At 40.0% G+C, this 21,360-nt stretch overlaps 2 protein-coding genes across 2 annotated transcripts; both read right to left on the reverse strand.

Moving 5' to 3' along the window:
• Positions 1-291: 291 nt before the first annotated feature.
• On the reverse strand, positions 292-14,440 carry cyp27a3 (cytochrome P450 family 27 subfamily A member 3). The gene is made up of 9 exons (XM_076112228.1): positions 14,165-14,440; positions 11,089-11,279; positions 7,758-7,954; positions 6,071-6,268; positions 4,019-4,182; positions 3,447-3,613; positions 2,078-2,159; positions 1,762-1,968; positions 292-1,067 (listed from the first exon to the last, which is right to left on the reverse strand). Exons 1-9 carry the CDS (start codon positions 14,375-14,377, stop codon positions 939-941), a joined length of 1,548 nt encoding a protein of 515 aa, XP_075968343.1. The 5' UTR covers positions 14,378-14,440; the 3' UTR covers positions 292-938.
• A 768-nt stretch (positions 14,441-15,208) lies between these two features.
• Positions 15,209-20,609, reverse strand: eaf2 (ELL associated factor 2). The gene is made up of 6 exons (XM_076112234.1): positions 20,421-20,609; positions 19,699-19,793; positions 19,427-19,563; positions 18,881-19,056; positions 18,260-18,520; positions 15,209-16,506 (listed from the first exon to the last, which is right to left on the reverse strand). The coding sequence occupies exons 1-6, from the start codon at positions 20,521-20,523 to the stop codon at positions 16,463-16,465; spliced, it is 816 nt and encodes a 271-aa protein (XP_075968349.1). The 5' UTR covers positions 20,524-20,609; the 3' UTR covers positions 15,209-16,462.
• Positions 20,610-21,360: the final 751 nt, after the last annotated feature.

Below are 21,360 nucleotides of genomic sequence, written 5' to 3' on the forward strand. Positions count from 1 at the left end.
ATTTTTTTTGTTTTTTCCTGTTATTTCATTTATTATTATTTGTTTATATCATTTATAGTTTTGAAATCTATTTACTGTAATTGTTATAGTCTTGCATTGATCTCAAAGTGTTTAATAGTTTTAGTATTTCTATAGATGTGAAGCACTAAACTGTGTGAAAGGTGCTTCATGAATAAAGTGTTATTGATTAATATAAGTCCATGTGGACAAAATAATACAGATTTCTACATTTCTGTCTTTATGAGACAGAATGATGAGGAAGAGGAAGAAGACGCAGTAAAGATTAAAAGCTTCATGTTGTGGGTTCTTTATTATATGAATCATTGAACTGCACAACAATGAACAAGAAACACTAAAATATGGAATAAAGCTCCGTCTGAAGAATCATTAACATAAAATATAAAGGTCACAGTCCGACTCACTGACAATGCTTTTATTTTGTAGTTTCCTCATCAGCTGGTTTTTAATATGTACAATAAAAACATTAGTTTTAGATGAAAGGAAAATGAAAACAACGTTTAGATGTATGAACATGAAAACTTCTCCGGTTGATTGTTTTTGTTACAAGTTTTCTGAAAATGTTATGTTTAAATATGCAAATGAGGCGTTATGTAATGTAACTTCTGGTGATTTTAGGAGAAATCTACAGACGTAAATAAACAAAATAATAAAATAAATGTTTTATTTCCTCGAGTCTGAAAGAAGACGTGTTATGGAAGAAACAAAAATATTACATTACGTGTATGTTCCTCTCCTGATAGCTGCTGACATCGTCCCGAACAACTGAACTACAACACTCCTCCAGGGACTCATTCAGTCTTCATATTTACATGAAACAACAAGCAAACTGTACATTCAGCCTCATGATCTATATATTCTATATCATCTGTATTATCTGTATAATCTATATAATCTCTATTATCGGTGTGAATACTGAACTACTGCCGCTGCGCCGCTCGGTCCACAAACTGCAGGTTGATGGGTTTAGCCGGGCAGAGCAGAGTTCTGGTGATCGGCGTCACCTCGGTGCCGGCCGGATCCGGCCTCACCTCGTAGTGTTTCATCAGCTGTGGGAATGAAAGAAGAGAAGCACGTTTATTTACATGACGCAGCACACGTTAAGAGTCAATGATTAGAGACCGCTCAACACATCGCTGAGTCACAGCCGTGGGTTCTGGGTGAGAAGTCAGATGACAGAGCTCCGTGCTCCGGGTCAACATGTTACGGTAACAATTTACAAAAACTTACAAAAACAAGTCGATACGGCTCTCTGAAAATATGACATTTATTCTGTATATTTCAAAATGTATATATTTATATATTTTTATCCCTTTTTCTTTTTGAAGGAAAAGAATAAATACAAATAACTGACATTTTATAAAGATAAATAACTAAAAAATATACAGAACAAAGTTGACCACTTTATATGCAAACAAATATATATCTGTAAATATATTCATTCATTCATACAGAAATAAATGAACAAGCAGATGTGAACAAGCTTATAATCATTTTCATATCATTTGTTATACGTCTCTGTATTCTGATTTATTCCTCTCTAAGAAGTCCACATTTATTTTCTTATTCTTCTCAGATGTATTCATTCTCACGGCGCTCCTGTGACTCCGTACTTCAGGCCGTGTGGCGTCATGTTAAACATCGTGCTTTGCAGAAGTGTGCAGAAGGAATCTGCTTCGATTGTTTCTTCCTCTGAGCAGCAGAAATGAACGATACCAGAGCTCAGCAGCGAGACGTCCTTACCCTCGACAGGAGGAGGTACATCTCCAGCTCGGCCACCCGTCTCCCCAGACACGCCCGGATCCCAAAACCGAACGGCACCGACCCGAACGGGTGCTGCCTGGACTTCTCCTCGGCCCCTCGGAGCCAGCGCTGAGGCAGGAAGGAGTGGGCGTCGGGGAAGATGTTCTCGTCGTAGGACACGGCGTAGTGGCACAGGTGGAACAGCGTCTGTGGGATTCAAACGTGCACATACGTCCACACTTACAGTCGGTACTGATGAGAGAGTACCAGCTCTAGATGAAGAGAGTATCAAAAGGTCATTGTGAAGATTTCTCACGTTTTTGGGGAAGAGATGATCTCCAACCACGATCTCATTTTCAACGCTCACTCGAGCGTTTCCTGGAACCACCGGATACAACCTGGTGACCACAGAACAGAGTCAGAGAGAAACCAGGATCCACTGAACGAACTCCACTGATGAAAGACTTCACCGCCTCTACGAGACACAACGTGAACACAACACTAGCTCAGCGTCCTGAGGAGTCGACTGGAGAACAGAAGAGGAAACGTTTGACTTCATGTCTGTTACACACTTTGGTTTTTGGATGAATTAAACAAACAATGTGTTGGATTAAACAAAAAAACGTAAAACTCAACTTGAAAGTTGCCACAAACCTTTAATAGAGCAACCAGAACTCTCCACTCTGTAATGTCATGTTTCTAAGCGTGTGCTTCATTGTATCTCGCTGTGTGCTGTCTGACCTTTTTACCTCGTTGTTCTAATCTTCTGGTGACGTCTGTCGCAAACTATCCGATACAAACATTATGAAACTTGCTGTTTTCAGTTTGTCGATGTAGATTGTTTCTGTCCCTGAGCAGACGTCAACCTCCGGTTCTTTAAAGTTCTTTAAAGCTTCATGTGTTAAAGCTGCATTCTCTCTAGTGTCCACCAGGGGGCGACTCCTCTGGTTGTATAGAAGTCTATGAGAAAATGACTCTACTTCTCTCTTGATTTATTACCTCAGTAAACATTGTAAACATGAGTTTATGGTCTCAATCTCTAGTTTCAAGTCTTCTTCAACACAGCATGATGTTCATTTAGTACATTATGGTCCATTTAGAGTCAAACAGACCATAAAGCAGGGGATGCTTTAGGGCGGGGCTACACAGTGATTGACAGGTCTCTATCAGAGCCGTAAACGGCGTCTCTACGTCACTCCTCCTCAGTCCAAATATGGTCACTTCCTGTTCACTGATCGCACAAAACCAAGATGGCGACAGAAAAAAACGCAGAATTCGAGGCTTCAAAACATCCAAAAACCAACGAGTGACATCATGACGACTACGTCCACTTCTTTATACAATCTATGTCCCTAACAAATAAAGTATGAATAATTAATAATGTGCTTATTAGTGAGCTTTAGAGGTGCCGCTGGTCAGAGCTAGGCTAGCTGTGTTAGCGTATCTATGTTCCCCAATGTCCTCTAAATATGACACTTTAAAGAGACATTCATGTTCTCAGTAAAATACATCATGTTTATTCCTCTGGGTCGATATGTTGAAACCAGCAGCTGCATGTTACAGTCTGCTGATCTTATACTCCTCAATACGCCCCAACATTGACATTGACATGGTCCTTTCAGCCAAACCTGCGTCTCCGGCATCCTGTCAATGAAATCTATTGATAAAGACAGAAACTCTCTGACCGAAGCGTCTCTCTGATGATGGCCTTCAGGTACGGCATCTGATGGATGTCTTCGCTGTTTGGCACCTTGTCTCCGGGACAAACGCTCATCACTTCCTGGTATAACTGCTCTTGGATCTCTGGCTGCTTCGCCAAATTGTACAGAGACCAGGAGACGGTGTTGGAGGTCTGCGACAGAGAGGAGGACACGCTGTTATCGTCTGTTAGTGAGGTGATGCTCACTGAGCGATGTATGATACAGATAACAATGATATATGATGTCTAACTTATACAAAACTGCTCTTTCAATATTGCTATGACTGTATTCTTGATGTGAAGCATAATTTAAGGTGAAATAATCATGAATGAATTACTGAACAGGCCCTCCGGGGGAGAGGCCCAGGGGCCCAAAGTGTCAGGGCCCCCCCGGCCTTTGCCTACAAGATGACCAGAAAGAGACACGAAAACACTACAAAGAGACCAAAACAGCTGCAAAGACACACGAAGCAACAACGCAGCTACAAAGAGGAACTAAATAACCACAAAAAGACACAAAACAACGTCAAAAAGGCGAAACAGCCAAAGACAACTCACCGTGTCGACTCCGGCCAGCAGCAGTTCGGTGATGCTGCCCAGGATCTCCGTGACCGTCATCTGTTGGCCGAGCAGCAGGTGAGTCAGGTACGCTCCCTCCACGTTCTGGTCCAGGTGCACCTTCTCCTGGATCTCCTCCATCTTCTGCTGCACCAGCTCTTCAGCTGTGAGACACCAGAGACACCAGAGACAGGTTCATCACGGGACAACCGGCACTCCACCCTCTGGCCCACTAGATGGCGAAATAAAAGCCACTTTCTCCTGACGAGGAGTAACAGGAGGTGAACTTTGTGACTCTGAGTCACTAGAGTCTAGAGACCTTGAAACGTTTGATAAAGCCAACGGCCTTGAAGCTGAGCTTTAGTAACCTTTTGTGACAACAATCAGAGACGGGGAGCGGCAGAGGACACGAAGACCACGAGAGCTCCTGGAACCTGGTCCACAGAACAACAATGTAAGACTTTCCACCCTGAGAGCAAAGTGAAGACTGCCGGACGTCATCTTCATTCATACTCTAAAGGTGCAGCTGATTTTAACCACAGACTGTACCTGCTGCTTGTGGATCAGTGTGACCTCTAACCCTTTAATAGAACATCAGAGTACACGTGCGTACCTCATGTTATTTACAGTTTAACTGTGATACAAATAAAGTCACCAAAATAAATGAGTGTATTACATTTATTTTAAAATCTAAAATCAAAATGTATTGACTTGAAATAATGAAGACATTTGAATAACATAATGTCACCTAGCTTCATTTCTGTGGATGCTAGCTAGCTAGCTTAGCAAGACAAGCTAACAGCCATCTTGGTGTTCGTGCAGAAATACTATAATATAAATAATAATAATAGTTCATGGAGGAGAACCATCGTCAGTAAACCTTTATTTACACTGTGCTGGTTAACGTTAGCCTGTGGGGGGGGGGGGGGGGGGGGGGGTCAGTACGGTTTGTTACACCGCTAGTTATCAGTTAATGAAGAAACCATCACAGTGTGAAGCATTCCTCTCATCTTTAATAACTTTGTTTGGATCACACGAGTCCCGTTCATCTTATACTATTATATGATTATACTGTATTCATTATTATTATTATCACTTGTTTTTATTTTCCGTTCTCTGAGCTTATTAATGGTTTTGATATGATCTCATCTTTGTCTTCATGCTTTTCATGTTTTATGTAAAACCTTTTGAATCGTGTCGAGATGTGTAGTGTAGATCATCTTGTATCTTGAGTTCATGTACAGTACAGTATATGTACAGTACAGTATATGTACAGTATATGTACAGTACAGCACAGTATATGTACAGTACAGTACATGTACTGTACAGTATATGTACAGTACAGCACAGTATATGTACAGTACAGTACAGTATATGTACAGTATATGTACAGTACAGCACAGTATATGTACAGTACAGTACATGTACAGTATATGTACAGTATATGTACAGTACAGTACATTATATGTACAGTACAGTACAGTATATGTACAGTATATGTACAGTACAGTGCAGTATATGTACAGTACAGTGCATGTACAGTATATGTACAGTACAGTACAGTATATGTACAGTGTATGTACAGTACAGTATATGTACAGTACAGTATATGTACAGTATATGTACAGCACAGTATATGTACAGTATATGTACAGTACAGTATATGTACATTACAGTATATGCACAGTACAGTATATGCACAGTACAGTATATGTACAGTATATGTACAGTACAGTATATGTACATTACAGTATATGCACAGTACAGTATATGTACAGTACAGTATATGTACAGTACAGTACAGTATATGTACAGTATATGTACAGTACAGTATATGTACAGTACAGTATATGTACATTACAGTATATGCACAGTACAGTATATGTACAGTATATGTACAGTACAGTATATGTACAGTACAGTATATGCACAGTACAGTATATGTACAGTATATGTACAGTACAGTATATGTACAGTACATGTACAGTACAGTATGTGATATTAAACTGAACCCTCGTTCTGTAACCGAACGTCCTCAAACGAGCCGCTCACCGACTTTGAAGAGATGATCCCAGGCCGCCACGAACTGCTTCCAGAAGGGTAAGTAGGGCCACACGGACTTGGGGAAGAGGACGATGACGTGAGACAGACGGAACATTTCCCCCACGGAGAAGATGAACTTCTGGGTTTCCTCGGGCACCACCTCCTTCATGCAGCCCATCCGGGTCTCAAACAACACGGAGCAGATCCCTAAACTCACAAGGAACCGTCATTATTATTATTATTATTATTAAGAGGCTGCAGAAACCAGGAGGTCTCCATAGAGCTTCTGTTCTGAGCACAAACATATGTAAACTGTGGACTTCATGACGTTAACCTGAAGAGTGATTAAATAAACACGAGGCTGCTGCTTCAGGACTTCGGCCTTTTTATTCCTCCTCTTGCTACAAACATGAATGACTTACATTATATATATATGTTTGTATAATTTATATGAAAAAAAGGTATATATATTTATTTAAAAATGTATACAAATAAGAGAAATAAATGTTTGTGTTATCCTTCTGTCTTTATATTTATCACTCTATGACTCCATATGGTGCATATGAGCATCGTCTTGTTGAAACAGGAGACTGTCTTCCCCAATCTCTTTCAAATATTGTTACATATGAAGCTACAGCCAGCAGCCTGCTAGCTTAGCTTAGCATAACAACTGGAAACAGGGGGAAACAGCTAGCCTCGATCAGTCCGGTACATAAAGCTCTGGAAACCAAACAAACAAGACTCATTTCATTAATGAACTTTAGAAGTTGTTTTTATGCTAAGCTAAGCTAAGCGCTTTCTATCTCCTCATCTAACTCTCTGCAAATAAGCATGTTTCTATTTCTTTAACCACAGAGAACAAGCAGGGAAATATGATATCTTTACTTTCTGCATTTATTATTTTATATATTGTTGCATTATGCACATAATGTACATCCTATTTTACACATGTATTAAACAAGTATCTATATTTTACATATTCCTTTACTTACATCTCTTTCTGCTTATATATATATATATATATATATATATATAAGACAAACTGTAATGAACAACCTTCTCTCCAGCGATTACTAAATGATTGTGAATGAAATGATAACACAGCGTGACGTGTAAAGGATCAGAGTTCATGTCGTAAAGCTTCAGGATCGTCTGGTCGATATCTAATCAGCTGACTCTGGCTGTGATCCACAGACATGAAGGATCCTCTGCTGCACCAGAGATCAACGTGCTGCTGAGAACCGGCTCCACGTTTACACTAAACATCAACATAGAATTCATATTCTATCGTAATATAACGGAGAAATGGGACTTTCTGCATCATCAGTCCTTTTACTTTTGATACTTTAAGTGCATTTTTCTGATGAAACTTCACTGCTTGTTGCTCAAGTAGCATTTCTGAAAATAGGAGTTTTAACTATTTAAATATATATTTATTTATTCAGATACTAATTTTGGTCAGTAAATTGTTTTTATTAATTTATATTCATATTAAATGACAATGCTGATAATTATTCTTTCATGTAATTTTACTTTATTAAATATAGATAAACCTCTTTTGTGAAGATTACCAGAAATAAAAACACATTTTGAACTAAACATTTAAAAGACATTCTTCTTCTACTCCTTCTAATCGGGACATTCTTCTTCTACTCCTTCTAATCAGGACCATTTGGTTTGTTTGTTCTCGGCTGACCTTCGAAAGCGAACTTGTAGAGCTCTGCCGTGAGGTCGTTGACCATCACGCCGCCGCTGGTCTCCCTCAGCCGGCTCACTCGGAGGACGAAGTCGCTCACCACCTCGTTGACCGTGTTGGTGTACGACGACACGTGTTTGGGCTTCAACATCCGAGGATTGAGGATGCTGCGGATCCGCTGCCACTTCACCCCCATCCTACAAAACCACGAGCAACAACACTCACTCACAGGCTCAAACATGAAGCACAGATACGCTGCTGTCTTTTTAAATCGACCAGAACAACATTTGTCATCACCACAATCTGTGACTACAGAAATCTGTGAGATCTAAATATCTGAATCCAGTCATAAAATGTGACATTTCATAAGAAGAGCTGTAGTGTGAATGTCTCAACAGAAGCAGATCCTGTAAACTGAAGAGTACATGAAGCTGTGAGACGACTTAAACCAACAGTCACGAGACAGAAGCTGTGAAGCTTCAGCTGAACTTCAGGATGTTTATTCAAAGAGGAGAGAGAACAAATGTCAACAGTGCAATGAGAAGAGGAGGCGGAGCCTCAACTAGCTTTACAATGTTGGTCCCAGCTAAACGTATGAACAGATTCCTCTCTTTGTCATGATTGATGACGTCATAACTGTGTTGTTCTGCACTAAAGACGTGTTCTAGTTCTCTTTACTTCTACTCATGGTGGCTCTGTTTCCACAGAGGAGCAGGACTTTTATTTTGAAGGGAAAAACAAGGAGGACACAGAGAGAGAAATAACATCCGTAAACTGTTAGTGGTTGAGAAGGTTAGAGGGAACGAGCATCTAATATTTACAGAAGAAGAAAGAGAAAAAGATGGAGGAGGAGAAGAAGAAAATATGAATCAGAAGAAGAATAACAAGAAAAACAAGAATGACAAGAAGAAGAAGAGTTTCTCTCTATTCGTTGTGAACGTGACATAAATAACATAAATAACATAAATAACTTGAATAACTTGAGCTGAGCTCAGACACAGAGAGGTCGGCCTTCATCATGAAACCAGAAACGTCTTCATGGACTCTAGTGAGTTTCTCTCAGTATGAAGTGGTGACGTTCTTCATCTTTAATCTAAACTATTGTTATCGTTATCGTTTGTGAATATAACAGATGAATTATTGGTGCTGTTTGAAGGTTCAGGGTTCAGAGGACAGCTGCTGAAAGCACATCTGTGAGTGAACCTTTATGAACCAATCACACGTCACACAGCTCAATCATATCCAGATATCACTTCAATAACTCAGGTAAAGAAGCAGCTCTCTGCTCCTCTCATGTCTTTCACTGCTTCCTGTCTGACTGTCGTTTATAATGAACACGAATGCAAACAGAAGACGATAACGTGTCTTCTTCTTCTGCTCGGTGCTTCCTGGGACACAAAGAGGACAGAAAGAGGACACAAAGAGGACATAAACACTCACTACCAGCAGGTTTGTATGATTACTAGTCAGAATATCACAAAACACTGCGGCTGCTTCTGGCTGGTTAATTGTTACGGACTTCACCTGGAGGAGAGCAGGCGGGAGCGCCGGAGAAGAACCGAGGAGGAGGAGGAGGAGGAGGAGAAGAACCGAGGAGGAGGAGGAGGAGGAGGAGGAGGAGGAGGAGGAGGGCGCGAGCAGCTAACGCTAATCATTTATTAGTCCATCCAACGTATCCTCATACAGACTTTGTATGAATGTGATGTGATGTAATGTAATATAATGTGATGTAATGTAATGTGGTGTAATGTAATGTGATGTAATGTAAAGTAATGTGGTGTAATGTAATGTAATGTGATGTAATGTAATGTAATGTGATGTAATGTAATGTGATGTAATGTAATGTAATGTGATGTAATGTAATGTGATGTAATGTAATGTGGTGTAATGTAATGTAATGTAATGTGATATAATGTAATGTAATGTAATGTAATGTGGTGTAATGTAATGTAATGTGATGTAATGTAATGTAATGTAATGTGATGTAATGTGATGTAATGTAATGTGGTGTAATGTAATGTAATGTGATGTAATGTAATGTAATGTAATGTAATGTGATATAATGTAATGTAATGTGGTGTAATGTGATGTAATGTAATGTAATGTGGTGTAATGTAATGTAATGTAATGTCATGTAATGTAATGTAATGTAATGTGATGTAATGTAATGTAATGTGGTGTAATGTAATGTAATGTAATGTGTTGTAATGTAATGTGATGTAATGTAATGTGATGTAATGTAATGTAATGTGGTGTGATATAATGTAATGTAATGTGATGTAATGTAATGTAATGTGGTGTAATGTCATGTAATGTAATGTGATATAATGTAATGTAATGTAATGTAATGTAATGTGGTGTAATGTAATGTAATGTAATGTGATGTAATGTAATGTAATGTAATGTGATGTAATGTAATTTGATGTAATGTAATGTAATGTGGTGTAATGTAATGTAATGTAATGTGGTGTAATGTGATGTAATGTAATGTAATGTGGTGTAATGTAATGTAATGTAATGTCATGTAATGTAATGTAATGTAATGTGATGTAATGTAATGTGATGTAATGTAATGTAATGTGGTGTAATGTAATGTGATGTAATGTAATGTGATGTAATGTAATGTAATGTAATGTCATGTAATGTAATGTAATGTAATGTGATGTAATGTAATGTGATGTAATGTAATGTAATGTAATGTGGTGTAATGTAATGTAATGTGATATAATGTAATATAATGTAATGTAATGTAATGTGGTGTAATGTAATGTAATGTAATGTGATGTAATGTAATGTAATGTGATGTAATGTAATGTGATGTAATGTAATGTAATGTGGTGTAATGTAATGTAATGTGATATAATGTGATATAATGTTTAATGTAAAAAACTTGTTTAATAAAAGATGGTGAAATACTTGGTGTAGTTTTAGTGCTTTTGGACCGAGATGTGATGTTGTTACCGCAAAGACCGACACAATTAAACCAGCAGAAAACAAGAAGCTGGATTCTGAAGATTAAACACACGACGGTCCGTCATCTACGACTGCAGCATCAAGGAACAAGTCACCAACTTTTGGGGACAATTAGTCACAACAATTCCTCATTCTAGTGAAACAGAAGAAGCTCAAAATGAGTTGAAGGTCCCAGATATAAAATCCCAATGAAAGGAATCTGAACAGGATTGTTCTGTTGGCAGACTGTATTACTTTCTACAAGCTACAACACAACACGTGTGTCCTGGTTGTTTGAACTTGTTTTTTAAACTCTGAAGATGTGGATCTACACCTTGGTGGGGGGGGGGTGGGGGGGGGGGGGGGGGGGGTTACTCACTCGGTCAGCGGCCCCTGGGCCTGGTTCCGGAGCTCTCTGTAGCTCCTCCAGTGGGGCATGTCGGACCGGACCGGGAACCTCCCCTCCTGCCTCAGAACCTGCTCGATGAGCTCGGCGCTGGCCACGTTCACCACGACCAGAGGGCCGTACGTCGACTTCCACAGAGGCCCGTAGATCCGGCTGTGCTCGATCTGTCAGTCACAAGACATTATTATTATTAATAACGCGATCACTTCTACTTAACAGGTCACGATCGGCTTAAAGGGCCAGTTCACCCAAACCACTACATGAATCACTAACTTCCAGTAAAGGTGAGCGAGCTCAAGACTGATCTGCTCTGTTTATTGCAACGTTCATTTCATTTTGTTGTTTAATTCTGCAGGAAAAGCACACAAATAAAACTAATAGCAGCAGTTAGTTCATCTGCATTAGTGATCTCTCTTCTGACTTTAAAGGTAAATCACATTGTTTTGTGGGTGCTATATCACTTTATTACATTAAATATTGGTTAAATATACAAGACTTGGTACATCAAATGATATAATAGAACCGAACTAAGTCTTTGAGTCTGGTTCAGTGGCGGCTGATCAGGGCGCCTTGAGCCACAACAAATAAAATAAAAATAATAATAATAAACTATACAAATTGTTCCCGTAAACAAGTGAGGATATAATAACAATGTAAAACTGAGTTTCCTGTTTCCTGAGATTATTGTTTTAAATATGAATTAATAACTTCTAATATCTCTTCTACCGACTGGACAAAATACGTCTTTAATGTTCTCAGACTTCCATGAAGAGGCTCCTCCCACATATTTAGTTAAATATGAGTCCATTTAAAGCCCTGTTTGTTTGTTGTGGTGATGGTGACCTGCTGCACTTATTGATATCGTGTTATGGTTCCATTCATTTAGTTTTCTCAGTCTTTGAAAGCTGTTTTGGTCACTTTTTTAAATGTCTGTGTGTAATGAGGATATAGCTTCTTCTGATGGCACAACTGTGTTCATGCAAAACAATAAACAAATAGTTTGAACAATATGTATTTCATAAACCAGGCAAAGTTGCAGCAGCAGCGGTCTTGTTCTGTGATCACATTCTGGGATCTGATCAATAAGGTTCATCAGCAGCATTGATCTGATCAATAAGGTTTATCAGCAGCGTTATATTTAGTGACTTCAACCCAGCAGCTAAGCTAACATTATGTTATTGACCGTTCTGCCTCAACCAAAGACAAAGCACTGGAGGTGAATGGGGTTGTAGAACATGTTATATCTTTGTCGTGTGAAGAGAACCAGACCAGAGCTCTCACCTCAACCTATCAGAGGCTGTTCCTCTCTAAACAGACCTGTACTGAGCCGATGCAAATCCACCAGACTGACCTGAGAGTCCAGTTCCTGGACTGAAAACAAACACACATCTTTGGTTCAGATACTCTCCATCTCCTGAGAAGCTCAGCCCGACCCACAGCTTTGTTTAACTGTAAGTTTACTAATAATCATGGACTCTCTCTGGTTCTACCGCTTTGTTTAACTGTAAGTTTACTAATAATCATGGACTCTCTCTGGTTCTACAGCTTTGTTTAACTGTAAGTTTACTTATAATCATGGACTCTCTCTGGTTCTACCGCTTTGTTTAACTGTAAGTTTACTTATAATCATGGACTCTCTCTGGTTCTACAGCTTTGTTTAACTGTAAGTTTACTTATAATCATGGACTCTCTCTGGTTCTACCGCTTTGTTTAACTGTAAGTTTACTTGTATATAATCATGGACTCTCTCTGGTTCTACAGCTTTGTTTAACTGTAAGTTTACTTGTATATAATCATGGACTCTCTCTGGTTCTACAGCTTTGTTTAACTGTAAGGTTACTTGTATATAATCATGGACTCTCTCTGGTTCTACAGCTTTGTTTAACAGTAAGTTTACTTGTATATAATCATGGACTCTCTCTGGTTCTACAGCTTTGTTTAACTGTAAGTTCACTTGTATATAATCATGGACTCTCTCTGGTTCTACAGCTTTGTTTAACTGTAAGTTTACTTGTATATAATCATGGACTCTCTCTGGTTCTACAGCTTTGTTTAACTGTAAGTTTACTTGTATATAATCATGGACTCTCTCTGGTTCTACAGCTTTGTTTAACTGTAAGTTTACTTGTATATAATCATGGACTCTCTCTGGTTCTACAGCTTTGTTTAACTGTAAGTTTACTTGTTTATAATCATGGACTCTCTCTGGTTCTACAGCTTTGTTTAACTGTAAGGTTACTTGTATATAATCATGGACTCTCTCTGGTTCTACAGCTTTGTTTAACTGTAAGGTTACTTGTATATAATCATGGACTCTCTCTGGTTCTACAGCTTTGTTTAACTGTAAGGTTACTTGTATATAATCATGGACTCTTCTGTCTCTGTGAATAAAAGTGATCTGAAGCATTCACAGAACTGAACCTGAAAGAAACTTTCCTTCAACAGGATCAAAAGATCTTTGAAACATTTAACTTCCAGAAATAGTGAAAGTATAATATAATATAATATTATATTATATATATAATAAAACTTCATGTGTTCAGACACCACTTTGCACCTCACTTTATTCATTTGTACATTTTAATATACATATTTATTCATAACTTGTCTCTGGAGTCGATACAACATCTTACTGTTTTATAGCTCACATATTTTATATTCTTTATTTTATTACTGTTTGTTTTACAGAATGAAGGCTGTGTTGTATTTCCTGCATCGACAATAAAGAGATTCTATTATTTTCTATTTCTACTCTGCTGACTGTAGACATGTTCTGGTTCATTTATGCACAGAGAAGCTCGTGTCCCTGTTTAAAATGTCACGTTACACACACACACACACACACACACACACACACACACACACACACACACACACACACACACACACACACACACACACACACACACACACACACACACACACGTTGTCTCCTAGCTGTGAGATACTGTGGGTGAACTGATCCTTTATAGATATATCTCTGTGGCTGCAGAGCGGCTGAAGGGGAATATAGGTCAGGTGTAACACAAACAACATTCCTCTCACTCACTTGCAACTGCTGCGTCGTTTCGAAATATCCCTTCACGAAGAGCCAGTTTAGGGTGGTGAGGAAGCTCGGCCCCCCCAACTGCTCCATGGTCTTCAGCGGGCTGCTGGGGCGCATCACGGTGGTGCTGGAGGACGCGTGTCGGTCTCCATAACGTCCAGGACTCGGTCCCGCTGTCAGTCTGAGGCCGACGCTCACCGCGGTCCTCCTGAGCATGTTGACCGGGGAAACGGTCCGTTAGTCTGCGGAGGCTGGTCTGAGCAGGTCCCGGTCTGTCTGATGATGATGATGATGAAGCTGCAGGTTCACAGCAGAGCGCTTATAAGTCCAGCCTCTGAGACAAGCTGGCTTCTGATTGGCTGCTGAGTCATAAACTCTGCTGATGTTTAACTGACACATTGTAACAGATTATTGATCATAAACAGAATAACTGCAGCACGAGAGACACGACGAGTGAAGAGTAATAAAAATACTTTTATTAAAAGAACTAAACAAACAATAAGCAGCTGTGCGCTCCAGAGGAGGAGGAGCGTGTTCACCCCGATGAGTCAACATGTGATGCTTTACTTTATAATTGTACTATTGACACAAGTGATTCCACTTTAAATAAAAACAAGTTTGGATACAAAGGTCCTTGTTTCCTCTTTTAAATAAAATGTGAATTAATGCTGAATTACATCTTTGAACCTGGAACAGTAGAAAACATTTCTTCCTGCTATGTATTATAAAAACAGCCAGAAAACAAACTTCATCTCAACAGACCTGTTTTATCTCTGCAGTGGATGACATCATCAGATTTAGGTTCAATAAGGAAATACTTCATCAATCATCACGTCATCAGCAAACTGCAGAAGAAAATCAACAAACGGACTTGAGGATTTTTTCTTTAACATGGTCTGTTTTCCTCCGACTATGAATCCCTCCGGCGACAGAACTAGTATTAAATGTCCGTAATAAGGCGTCAGAGTAGCTTCTCTTCACCAGGACTCGGAAGACTTTGATCTGAAATGAACTGTGCGCTCAGAATAAAGAATGCAAAAGCCCAAATAAATTATTAAAATCTTTATTTTTTGTTAAACCGAGTCGACCGTCCTCCTCGAGGCTCAAACGTCTCGAGACTCCATCTTTGTTTCAGGCGACATGAAGCTAAACAGGAAGTAGATCAGAGCATCACGCTGGCTTCACACTTCACACAAACTTGCACTTCCAATTACTTTGACTATGAATATATATATCATATATATATATCAAATATATTAAGCAGTTCACCGTTGGTGGAGTATATTTCTAAATATAAATAATTTGATTCAAGTATTGCAGGTTTAAAGCTACAGAGCACTGAGCTCTTCTTCTTCACTCAAACACAAGACCATCAAATAAAGTTTGACTTCTTCACTCTTAAAGCTGCAAAATGAATATCGCTCGTCAGCAGCTGTCCTTCAGGAGTCCTGCTGTACGAGGCTCCACAACTTGTGACTGTATGTTCAGCTCTTTACCTTCATGAGGAACTGTTGTGAGAGACTTTAGTGACTCTAGTATCTCATTAAACACAGTAAGAGATGGAGCAGCAGCTCCTGTGCTCTGAGAGGTTGAACCTGTTTATAAGGAGTCTGGTGTGTTTGTAGAGATCAGAGAGAACAGCTTCAGTTCCTCATCATGAAGGAAAAGAGGTGAAAACATAAATATAGCGTTCACTTAAACTGATATAGATTCTTGTAGGAGTCTAACACACGTCCACAGCTGAACGTCACTGTAGTGACACATGCAAACACACGTCTGTCTCTTTAAAGAGCTGCAGAACATCTAATAAAACGAAAAGAGTTTATTGTCTACAGATGAAGACATCCAGCAGCTGGAGGACAGCGTGGAGCATCGAACATTGAACTTCTATTCTCCAGTTTACACGATGATAAATGATGATCTGGGACTTGTGGGTGAGTTGATGAACATTTTGATAACAGCAGATTATTGTTGTTCCTGCAGCTTGAAGTGAAAAAGGCTCAGCAGCTAACTTCACCACAACATAAAGGTAAGCCTGAGATCAGTGAGGCTGCTCCTAAAGAAAAGGTTGAGCTGAAGCTATTAAAGGCACAACGGAACTTAACTTCCTAAATTTTGCAAAAGCTGAAACACAAACATCAGTCTAGGCTTCATGACCGCTCGCCTCCGATTGGTGGGTTTAAACCACAGACCAGCGTCAGTCTTTAGTGGTGAATAACTGGCACTGAGGGTGCAGCTAGTTGTTGGAGAAGCAGCAGGTTTACGGGTCTGGACCCGGTTCCTCAGAGACCTGCTGATGGTTCAGTCACTCTCACTGCCGGACTCACTCAGCTGGAGGTCGCTCTCTGGAACACAAACAGATAGAAACATTTTAATAACGTCATCCTGTCATTAAAGTGATACACTGCAGAGTCACCGTCCTCTTTATACAGATAAACCTGCTTCACTGTTCTCTGCTCATCCCGAGTACAGACAACATGTTCACAGCTCATCCCGAGTACAGACAACATGTTCACAGCTCATCCCGAGTACAGACAACATGTTCACAGCTCATCCCGAGTACAGACAACATGTTCACAGCTCATCCCGAGTACAGACAACATGTTCTCAGCTCATCCCGAGTACAGACAACATGTTCACAGCTCATCCCGAGTACAGACATGTTCACAGCTCATCCCGAGTACAGACAACATGTTCACAGCTCATCCCGAGTACAGACAACATGTTCACAGCTCATCCCGAGTACAGACAACATGTTCTCAGCTCATCCCGAGTACAGACAACATGTTCACAGCTCATCCCGAGTACAGACAACATGTTCACAGCTCATCCCGAGTACAGACAACATGTTCACAGCTCATCCCGAGTACAGACAACATGTTCACAGCTCATCCCGAGTACAGACAACATGTTCACAGCTCATCCCGAGTACAGACAACATGTTCTCAGCTCATCCCGAGTACAGACAACATGTTCTCAGCTCATCCCGAGTACAGACAACATGTTCACAGCTCATCCCGAGTACAGACATGTTCACAGCTCATCCCGAGTACAGACAACATGTTCTCTGCTCATCCCGAGTACAGACAACATGTTCACAGCTCATCCCGAGTACAGACAACATGTTCTCTGCTCATCCCGAGTACAGACATGTTCTCAGCTCATCCCGAGTACAGACAACATGTTCTCAGCTCATCCCGAGTACAGACAACATGGTCACAGCTCATCCCGAGTACAGACAACATGTTCTCAGCTCATCCCGAGTACAGAAAACATGTTCACAGCTCATCCCGAGTACAGACAACATGTTCACAGCTCATCCAGAGTACAGACGTGTTCTCTGCTCATCCCGAGTACAGACAACATGTTCTCAGCTCATCCCGAGTACAGACAACATGTTCTCTGCTCATCCCGAGTACAGACAACATGTTCTCAGCTCATCCCGAGTACAGACAACATGTTCTCAGCTCATCCCGAGTACAGACAACATGTTCACAGCTCATCCAGAGTACAGAAAACATGTTCTCTGCTCATCCCGAGTACAGACAACATGTTCTCAGCTCATCCCGAGTACAGAAAACATGTTCTCTGCTCATTCCGAGTACAGACAACATGTTCTCAGCTCATCCCGAGTACAGACAACATGTTCTCAGCTCATCCCGAGTACAGACAACATGTTCACAGCTCATCCCGAGTACAGACAACATGTTCTCAGCTCATCCCGAGTACAGACAACATGTTCTCTGCTCTCAGGAACAAAACTTATTCTTTTGTAAACTTATAATGAAACATTTGACGGTTAAATCAAGTTTCATTCAAATCTCAAAATAAAAGAGCTCCAACTCAACATGAACTTTATTCAACATGTTTTACTTCACCAGAAGAAGAAAGCTGCAGCACATGTTTAACACGGCTCAACTAAAGAAACCCAGAGCACCACACACACACACACAACATGATGTGTGTGTGTGTCACATCAGAAAACCCGTTAAACAGAGAGAAGGTGAAGAGCCCTGACAGAGAGCAGCGTGTGTTCTGTCCTCTGAACCTCAAACACGTGTTTGACTTGTGAAGATGATCAAACAGAGAGATACTCACTCAGAGTGTTCATGAGTCCTCCTCCGCTCTCCTGGTGTCTGCTGCTGCTGCTGCTGGTGATGGTGCTGCTGGTGATGGTGCTGCTGGTGATGATAGGCATGCTGTGATTGGCTGGTGCCGGTGCAGCAGCAGCAGCAGCAGAAGTGCGTTCACCTTCATCACTGCTGCTGTCGTCGCTGCTGGAGGACGAGGAGCTGTTGGAGTCGGAGGAGCTGTCACCGCTGCTCAGCTGGTCCATGACCCGAGCCTCCGCCATCAGCTCTGTGGACAGGAAGCAGGCACTCAGCATGACGTCTCTGGTAGAGACCTGTCAATCACAGTAGCCCCGCCCTAAAGCATCCCCTGCTTTATGGTCTGTGTGACTCTAAATGGACCATAATGTACTAAATGAACATCATGCTGTATTGAAGAAGACTTGAAACTAGAGATTGAGACCATAAACTCATGTTTACAATGTTTACTGAGGTAATAAATCAAGAGAGAAGTAGAGTCATTTTCTCATAGACTTCTATACAACCAGAGGAGTCGCCCCCTGGTGGACACTAGAGAGAATGCAGCTCACTGGTACAAGTCCACCACATAATAAAGTTAAGATAAGGATAAGATGTTACATCAGGTTACCTCTCTCGATGTCGTCCATGGGAGACGCTGGAGACAAGGTCTTCTCTTTCGGGGGGGGACTCTTGGAGCTGGTGGAGGTCTTGCTGCTGCTGCTGCTGGTGTTCGTCTTCACCTGCTGGCTCAGGCGGCTGGTCTGCTGCTCCAGACGAGAGTGGATCTTACTGCTGCCCTCAGCCCTGTGAACGCATCAACACAGACAGGTGGTAAATATGGCTGACATACAGCCGACGATCACAACGTGTCCCTGTGAGTGTTAAACGTCCTCCTCCACTAGATGTCGCTCTCTGATGTTCCCGTCAGTGACCCAGTCTGCCGAGTGACTTCTGAGCAACACAAAGACCTTCTGAAGTTCAGTTTGTCTGCCGAGTTATGAATGTGATGAACGTATTAGAATATATCGTGTCGTGATACTGTGGTGAGGAGCTTGTTGGAATGTTGGTCGAATAAAGTGAAGGATAAAGATTACAACAATGTGTTTCACTGAAGCCTCTTTTCTGATAAGTTCACTTTAACGGAACATGGAGAGCAGAACCACAGAGAACCCACCTGGTCTTCTTCACAGCGATGTTGCTGTTGAGTTTCTCTAGTCTGTACTCTCCGGTGTCGTGGTTCACGATGAGGATGCACTCCTTCATGTACGGCCTCTTGGACCCTTTGAAGACGGTCACCGGAGCAGTGGAACCCTAAAACACACACACACACACACACACAGTTATTAATGTTTATAAACATTATGAACTGTTATTAATGCGTCATCATTGGGATCTTCGTCCCTGAACACAAAGGAGGTTTAACGTCAGAGACTGAGTGTCACAGACCTCCAGGTTGGGCAGAGTGATGGTGACTTGTTCTCCTTTTCCCACCTCCAGCTCTCCTTCACACGTCGTATCGATGGAGGCCGGTTTGAAGTCATCTGTCACCAAACAAGAACACAAAGCGTCAGTAAATATTAAACACATCTAAATATATATACCAAATACTCAATAATAACAACAGTAGCGTTGTTGTATTTATGAAAATTATACACATTTAAATAAATATATATATTATATGCTCAATATTAACAATAATATTTAATACAATTAAGTAAAATTAAAATTAAATGTAATTTTAAATGTAGACACTAAATAAAATGTAGTGATGCAGTCGCGTACCGTCACCACCAGATGGCGGTAGTGTACAGATAGACGCAATGCTAACATTAGCTAGCATTCTGACAGCTGGCTCATCAACGGTTTGTTTGCTATAGTTTGGAGTCAATAACTAACTTAATTAAAACGACACAGAGCAGACAGAACTGTCATATTATTATATATATATATATGATATTAAAACACACCAACAGCAGCAGGACAGAAAACGGACCGACGACGTCAACGCGGCTAACGTAAACCGGGCTACACGTCGAAAACAGCTGCCTTCGGCTGTTTTAGCTACAAAGCTAACTCTACAAAGCTAACTGGTAGCATGCTAACTGTAGCTAATGCTACTGTTAGCTACTGTAAAAAAAAGCCCAGCGATTGAAAACCCCGGAACTTACATCGCACCGTGTGGTAGCCGCTTTTAGGGTGTTTCTCAAACGTCTCTCCTAACTTCAAGACGTGCTCCTGGTTGTCAAAGTTTGAATACGTCGTTCCGTTCATTCTGAGAGTTTCATGAGCTGTAAACTTTCTGCTTCTTCTTCTTTATCCGACGTCCATGTACGGCTGCGCTCTAGTCCCGCCTCCTCTTCGTTTTGATTGGTCAAGCGGTGTATCCACTTGTTTGATTGGTTCAACGTCTGTCAATCAAGGAGTTTGTGATGACGAGGCAGCTACAAGTGAAATGTCATGTTTTTAGTATTTGTTTTATCTAATAAAACCAGAAATAACTATTAATATTTATATTTATTCAGAGAAAATACATCTATTAATGTTTTACTGTCGCACTATTTACTGGTGAATGTTTTGTTCCATAGATTATATTTCATATAATGCTCTTTTGTAGGTGTTACCTTAATATGTTTTATTATTAATTTTAGATTTAAACATCTAATGAAACTCAGGCAAACTCACTGAGAAACAATAATAATAATAATAAATGTATTATTAAAATAATAAAAATAATAAATAATAATACATTTAAATAATATATGTATTTATTTAAATTTATTTAAATTTAAATTGATTATTAAAATAGATTTATCTCTTTTTTTCTATATTTCCATTTGCCTTGAAAGCAAATTGAAAACCTACTTTTATTTGTCAAGTGTTTTTAACATTATCAATTTTTTTTTTCTTTGAGTTTATGTATTTTTCTTAGTTTGTGTGTTATTTGATGTTTCACTCATAATTACTCACACTTTACTTTTTATTTTGTAACAGAAAAGTGCCACAGCATATACATTATAAATGATATTATTATTTCTTAACCATTAAACATATTCTTTAGAAATAGAATAAATTCAAAATAAATAGAAAACCCACTGCTTTTATTTTGTT

Source organism: Anarhichas minor, unplaced genomic scaffold (genome assembly GCF_050575085.1).
Source record: "Anarhichas minor isolate MPS153535 unplaced genomic scaffold, ASM5057508v1 ptg000048l, whole genome shotgun sequence".
NCBI classification, from domain to species: Eukaryota; Metazoa; Chordata; class Actinopteri; order Perciformes; family Anarhichadidae; genus Anarhichas; species Anarhichas minor.

Coding starts and splice junctions, on each gene's coding strand:
- cyp27a3 (XM_076112228.1), bottom strand. CDS start 14,377: ATGCTCAGGAGGACCGCGGTGAGCGTCGGCCTCAGACTGACAGCGGGA. Junction 6,269..7,757: donor CTACAAGTTCGCTTTCGAAG/GTCAGCCGAGAA, acceptor TTGTGAGTTTAG/GGATCTGCTCCGTGTTGTTT. Junction 2,160..3,446: donor ATCATCAGAGAGACGCTTCG/GTCAGAGAGTTT, acceptor TGTGGTCACCAG/GTTGTATCCGGTGGTTCCAG.
- eaf2 (XM_076112234.1), bottom strand. CDS start 20,523: ATGAACGGAACGACGTATTCAAACTTTGACAACCAGGAGCACGTCTTG. Junction 19,564..19,698: donor TCACTCTGCCCAACCTGGAG/GTCTGTGACACT, acceptor TGTGTGTTTTAG/GGTTCCACTGCTCCGGTGAC. Junction 16,507..18,259: donor AGGACTCATGAACACTCTGA/GTGAGTATCTCT, acceptor TTTGTGTTCCAG/AGAGCGACCTCCAGCTGAGT.